At 37.2% G+C, this 7,446-nt stretch overlaps 1 protein-coding gene across 1 annotated transcript in view; it reads right to left on the reverse strand.

Moving 5' to 3' along the window:
• The window catches only part of Rpn9 (regulatory particle non-ATPase 9), a 237,333-nt gene extending 230,696 nt beyond the window's left edge, over nt 1-6,637 (reverse strand). Inside the window, exon 1 of the mRNA XM_090405989.1 lies at nt 6,380-6,637. Within this exon, the coding sequence (XP_090262115.1) occupies nt 6,380-6,480 (101 nt within the window). The 5' untranslated portion in view covers nt 6,481-6,637. The remainder of the gene's footprint in view (nt 1-6,379) is intronic.
• Between the last annotated feature and the right edge of the window lie 809 nt (nt 6,638-7,446).

Below are 7,446 nucleotides of genomic sequence, written 5' to 3' on the forward strand. Positions count from 1 at the left end.
GTATCCTAGTGCAATCAACTCATGCAAACAGCTCATTCTGTGCAGGATATAAGGTCCTCTTTTGTGCAAGGCAATTGAAGACGGGGGCAAGAAAGAAAGGTGTCCCATGGACTGGGTTGCCCCCACTCTCACAATTATCTGGTCCAGTAAGGTAGTCCCATTTGATGAAGATTTGCAGCATCCTATGTTTCATAGTCCGTTGAGGCTTTTCCAAGCATTCCAGTCCAAGTGAGCACCAAGTGGAAGATGTTCAGCTGTTTGGAATACCACTATTATTCTGAGAGTATAGTGCAAACCATTGTTAAAGTCTTGTCTCTGGAGGATTTTTAGGTGGGCAGGAACAAGGGAGTAAGGAGGAGGAGATTTTTTGCATGGAAACTAGTGGGCGATTAGAATGCATTTGCTAAGAGTGTGGTGAGTGCAGTTCAACGATTGCTATGTCAGGATCTTAGTCTTTGGGACACTGTAGTCTGGCCAAATAGTGGGTGACGCTCATCATTCATTTATCTGCTTCTTTCATCAGCTGAGAATGCAAATCTTCGAATTGGAGGGGATGCAATACCAGCCAAAGTATACAGGTCTCTTAATGGTGTTGGTTTCAGGCATCCTGTAATTAAGCGGCAGCCTTCATTCAATGCTAGGTCAAGTTTTTCAGCATGGCAGAATCTGGCCCATACAGGGCAGACATATTCAGCAGATGAATAGCAAAGGGCCAAGGCAGATCTCAGTGTGCTAAGGTCTACACCCCATTTGGAGGAGTTATATCCCAAGAAGAGGAAAGTCATTAGTGACATGCCTTCAGTGGTCTGTTGTAGGACCACTGTTTGTTTAATTTGTATTTATAACATTAGAAATGACCTAAATGGTGACGTATATACACACATACAGTTGTTTGCAGATGATGCAAAGTTGGGGAGAGTTATGAGAAGTAGAGAAGATGTTGCAGCTTTGAAAGAGGACCTAAACAGATTGTGCGAGGATGTCAGTTTAATGTTGCAAAGTAAGGTTTTAAAATTTGGGAACCAAAGATGGGATGCAGAGTACAGAATTGGTTGGATGTCTTGGAAGAGGTAGAGGAGATGAAGGACTTCGGGATAGTGCTGGATAGGAACTTAAAATTTTGTGGACACTTTGCTAAGATTGCGAGGCCATCACAGTGAATTATGGGCAGTGACACACTCAGGATTTAATCTTGGGGGGAAGGGAGGTAAGTTGAGTAGACGATTTGAGAATAGATACTACGCATTGCATACGGCCTATGACTGAGCATCTGCAGTGATCGCGAATACATGAAACCCGTGATCTAATCAAACCCGACTCAGGCAAACGAAGTAGAGCTAGGTCCGCTCTAGCACTACTTCGTTATACCCTATAGCCATGATTCCTGAGAGCTATAGGGTATTCCCATCTTATGCGACCACTAATTCATAAGTAGTAAAGAAATAGAAGACATGATACAACATAAATAAAAAAATGAACTTTAATTAGGGAAAGATTTTTGGAAAAATTTTCTAGTGTGTTTCATTTTTCTTTTTTTTTGGGGGGGGGAGCTTCCCCCCCTGGTTGCTCCAATGGTTATGGGAATGCTGTGGAGAACACTAACATGTAGAAGTAAGGATGTTTTGATTCCACTGTACAAGTCTTTGATCAGACTGCACATGGATTACTGTGCACAGATTTAGTCACCAGATTTTCAAAAGAATAATGAGATGTTGGAGAGGGTCCAGAGATGATTGTCTAAGTTGATTTCTGGTCTCTGGAATGTGGAATATGAAAACAGATAGACAGAATGCAAATTAGAGCCTAATGGATAGAAGGAAGAGGGGAGACATGATCGAGACATATAAGTTGGTAAGGGAGTAATTACCAGATTAGATTGAATGAGATTTTTCATAGAATATCTGGAGACAGGAAGAATGAAAAGCCATCCCTGGAAGCTATATAAGGTGGACATGAGAAAGGGAGTGAGGAGGAGATTTTTTGCATTGAGATTAGTGGGTGATTAGAACGCATTTCCTGAGAGTGTGGCAAGTGCATTTAAACAGAGGTACTATGAGGTATGCATGTGAGAGTGGGAACAGGAGTAATAACAATATTCATCACAAACGTTGAATGATTTGTGAAATGAGAGCAAAAAGTGTGAGCAAGTACATAATAAGTGTTTCAAGAGCGAGTACAAGAGAACAAGCAAGTGGTACTGGAGCAGTACTCTATCAATGGTAGACTGGAATATATTAATGTCAAAATTAATGTTGAATGTGCAGTGGTGGAAACCTAGGAAATCGAAGTGAACCTCGATATGAAATAGTGTGCTTGCATGTTATCCTTCACAGGACAAAGTGTGAAACTGAAAAAATTGCAAGAAGCATCAAGAGATGAGCAGAGCTGAAAAGAAAAAGAAGTAGGAGGTCCAAGGTAAGAATCATGATCATGTGAACAAATGAGAAACAAGTTGAGGAGAAAATTCTGAACAGCCCAGCATATGCCCCCAGGGGTACGCATACCACCAGTTGGGTATTTTAATTTTACCCTACCTTAAAACATGGGAACCGATGTTCTAAGGTAGGGTTTCCCAAACTGTGTTCTGCGGAAGGTGAACAAGTGTTCCGTGAGAATTTCTCCTGGAATTTATCATTTTAGTTTTCTAAGCATTTTTCATGAATAAATATTTTATAGTGGAAATATTCTGAGGATAATAATATTCATGAATATGTCAAAAAGCTCAGACCCAGAACGCCTAATAACATCTGTGTAGCAAATGTTAGTGACCAAGCGGCATATTTTTAAACATGGAAGTATTCATGAATTATCGTTAATTTTTCACACATCGAAACCTTTCAACATTTGGGAAAGAGAATACTGCTGTTTATGACCGATCATAAAAATTGCCTGCAAGCCGATTACAACAATGGGTGATGTATCCTCTGTTCTCAAAACTGAAAGAAATAACGTCCGTGTTATTTCTTTCAGTTTTTTATTGCAAATGTTAGTGACCAATCAGGAAGGAAGTATAAAGAAAATTTTTCCACTAAAATTGAAGATCAAGGTAGTCTGTATCTGGTTCTCAAATCTAGTAATACTGAATATTTTCTTCACAAGTTCGTATTGTAGGGTGAAAGTTTCAAAACTGTAGTGATTTTTTAAAAGTAATAGGCCTGCAGATTTAAATTTTAATATGAAGAGACAAGGGACTTCATTTAATTTTGGTATTAAGAAATCTCTTATTGAAGGTGTTTGTGATGCAACAGATAGTGAGTCATCCACCACCAGCCTACAAAGCGATCTCCAGGATGTACAAAAGGAGGGGAAAACTACCAGCACACAGAAGAAAAAGTCTGCATTCACTTGTAAGTACTTATAATATTATAAATTTTTGGTGATCAGAATGGGATATGTCAATGAAAATCAGTACAAATTAATTTAATGATGTTGGCCTGAGGAAACTACAATATGCTACAAGATTTCAATAGTCCAGTGATTGATAACTGATTTAAATGTAATTTTATATTTGTCAACATGTCACACCGTATACATAAGTGTACTAATACACTTTATGATTATGCCATAATTAATTAATATTGTAATGTGTTAATAATTAATTATTAATTATTATTACTTATTAATTAATACATTACAAAATAACCAAGGTGTTCCATTAAAATTTCAGGATTTGTATAGTGTTCTGTCGTAGGAAAAGTTTGGGAAATGCTGTTCTAAGGTATAACAGATTTGGGATTTACAATGTTAAGAGTTAGAGGTGGGAAATAGTGTCTTGAGCAGGGATGTGTAGTTTTTTTGAAGCTATGGATATGATGTGCTTATGCTAGGAGAGGCACGGTGTGAATCAGTCCTTGAAAAAGTATTTTATCTTATGTGGAGACCTGAGTATTATCCAAAGTGGGGGGGGGGGGGTGAAGTGTGTTAAATAAGACAACAAGATTGTGTGTTTTGGTGGCAATTAAGTTAACATGGTTGTCCTCACCTAACTGAAATACAGCAAAGAGATTGGTGGACATATGCAGCTGAGCGAAACATGTTATAAGGAATACTACAGTACACAAGAAATTGAAGAATATAATGGACATATTTTATTAAATTTGTGTTTATGTATGTTTCTATCAAATAATAAAAAAAAAAAAAACTACAAACTGCATTACAGTAAGCATGCTATAAAGTATTCTCAAATCTCATCAGGCAAGTAAAAGAAGAGTAGTACATTTGTCTGGTTCAAAAAAGTTTCAAGACCAATAACATCACCCTCAAAGAACAACATATGCCAGATGAACACTCCCAATCAAACTACTCCTGATACTATGACCAAGTTTCTGTAGCTTGATCATAGTACATTGACATTCTGACTGTTGAGTTGAACTGACTATCCTCAGGAAAATGCATATCATATTCACCAGCTTAGCAATGCCAAAAGAAGCTGCTTAAATTATGTCCAAAAATTGATACATCAAGATCAACATTTGTATAGTCTTGCCAATCCATATGACCAAACTGTTACTTGCAATAATTTTTTTTTTTTTTTAATCTGGTTCCCAACAAAGAAAGATAATCCTGTAGTAGTAGTACATTTGTACCACGAGTGGGCTAAGGATTTTTTTTTCCCATTTTTATCAATGTTATATATTTCTTCTGTAATTTTTTTATTTGTTTACATAGTCCAGAAATCCTGATTTAGAGACCAAATATGGAACTTTTTCAAGCCATTTCAGCCTCCAATAAGCAGGGTGGTGGTCTCACACCAAGTGATGAAATTCATCTCCCACCTGAAGCAACACATCCAATACCAATAACAAATTAGTTCAAGAGCAAGGTCACATATACATGTGATGAATTTTGCAAAGCAAAGTCTACTTTGAGGCTTTTTTCCAAAAAAAGACGACTACTACTACTACAGAAATGAAATATTTTAAACAAAAATAGTGGTCATATACATTTCTGTGCAACCTGGGAAGCAAGAAAGATCAGCTGATGTCAGCAAGGTTACACTAGATTCCTAAAATTAGGAAGGTTAAATGGAAAAATTACAAAATTTTGCATGAGCAGTAAAGAATGTTATGAAGAGGGTATAAAAAAAGGGGAAGGGGCATCAACTGCTTGAGAAGTCTAAATGTGATATGTAGGGAGGATAGAAATTGGCATATATAAAAGGAGAGAGAGAGTGTGTGTGCATGTTCAAACAGGGCACCAAGTCCTGAAAATATATTAGGAATATTCAATAAGTATTCTGCCAGTTAATGAAAATGAAATGTTTGGAATTTTAAAGCATCTTTATGATAAAAGGACTATGCAACTGCATGAAATAGTATTCCCATATATATTAGGGGGATTAAAATAAAAAGGAAATACACATCCTTGCCTTGATTAGTCAACAAAAGCTTGGCAATGAAAATACTGCCTGAATAGTGAAAGAAGGAGAAAATAGTGGCAATTGGGTGGATAAGGCTAGTTAGAGGCAGTACTAAATTGAATTAATGGAACCAGGAATATTTCAAGAGCACCATGAGTGTTAAGGGGAGCTCTTGTTTCTGTAACCTATTTATAATTCATAATAACAATTGTAATGGAGAAATAGATAGAGAGAATATGCTCATGCAGTGATTTATTCTAGATTTTCAAAGGCATTTGATGGAATACCATTAACTTTGTTAAAGTTAATGCAGACAGGTGTGGAAGTCAAGTTGTGCTTTGATATAGAGATGGTTTGCTGAAGGTGTAGCAGGATGCTTTTCTGGGGATGTTGGGGAATGTGTGTATGTGTAAAAACTTTGGTCTCCTGCAATCAGTCTTGTGATCCACCGAAGCAGCAAAATAACACTAATGCTAAAAAAAAAAAAGCACTGTTTAAAAGAACTATGCAAACCAGTTTTCTAATATGTATCTCCCCCTCCTCTCCTACAATCACACATCTGTTTTTTGTCATTGTCAAAACAGACATGGTTCAAAAAACAATGTCTGTTTTTTGAAAAATATGTATCTCCCCCTCCTCTCCTACAATCACACATCTGTTTTTTGTCATTGTCAAAACAGACATGGTTCAAAAAACAATGTCTGTTTTTTGAAAAATAAATAAATAAAAGGAGCCTGTCAACCCGAGTCAACAGTGTTAACAATTCCTCCTGAACGAACCAGCTTTTTAAAAACGGAAAGGAACTCTGGCATACGTTATACTCGGACTGACAAGCTCCTTTTATTTATTTATTTTTCAAAAACAGACATTTCAGAAAGTCAATAAATCCCATGCTTGGACTAACACGATTCTAACATGGACACAAAGCGAATTTTGCCAATTCCTAAGACTAAGTTACTTTTAAACAGAACATGGTGCATTTTTTAACATAACTTTGTTTTGATTATCAATAAAACATACTTCCTCGTGTACAGTTCTTCCAAAGTAGCCCATTCTTGTGCAATATCCGCAGGACTATTAGCTTGCTGAGCCGTTAGGTATGCGTTAACATCTCTCGGCATGACGAAAAATTTTTCAAAACAACAGAAACACCAAACAGAACTACAGTTAACTAACTTAAAAATCCCAAACGAATTTCGCTTGTCACGCTAGTAAACAACGCTCCCTCTACTATCCCGAAACATGTTTAATGGCCCTTTCATGAAGTATGAATGAAGAGGCCTACGCCGCCCAAAGAAAGAAAAAAAGATACTACTTTCAATTCTAGTCTCAAACAAGAGAACATTTTCATATAGGAAAAATATGCAGAAACTACATTCCATACAGAGACCAACTGAGCGATTTTGAGGGCCTATTGTATACAGGAATTGTAAAGTCTTGAGCAAATATATATATTTTATACATTGAGCGGCCGCTTTTTAGATACAAATCCCCATATAGGAAAATGTGAAGGTATCCCAAATATATATATATCCTGATTGGAAAAAAGTCAGGGACACAATATTGTGAGGAATAAACAGCCATGCCGCCAATCTTAATAAGAGTTGTAGGAATTCATTTCAATGCAATAACTGCAGCAATCACATGGGCCACATTTTCCACAAGCGTACGACAGCTATCAATGAAAATTTTGGACCATTCTTCTTGTACACATGTAAAGAGGCCCTACACTGATGTGGGACAGAAGTCCCTTGATCTCATCCGACGCTAAAGTTCATCCTACACATGTTGAGTAGGATTAAAATCGGGGCTCTATGGAGGCCAGTAGAGTGTAGTGACGTTCATGTTCATAAACCACGCAGTTACGTTACAGCAGTAATCTTAAAACATGGTGCATTGCCTTGCTAAAAGAGAAAGTGGTCAGATCCGTAGAAAATCATAAAGTAGGAAACATTATCCAGAATGTTCAGATACCTCTCGGAGTTGAAAGTTGGTTGCATCACAAACAGAGGTCCCAGGCCAAACCAGGACATCTCCGAAATTCATAATTAGGGATATGCACTCTTGTATGGGACGTTCACCGAGCA

This window comes from Typopeltis vanoorti, chromosome 16 (genome assembly GCF_054136105.1).
Source record: "Typopeltis vanoorti isolate ZY-2024b chromosome 16, IOZ_Tvanoo_1.0, whole genome shotgun sequence".
NCBI classification, from domain to species: domain Eukaryota; kingdom Metazoa; phylum Arthropoda; class Arachnida; order Uropygi; family Thelyphonidae; genus Typopeltis; species Typopeltis vanoorti.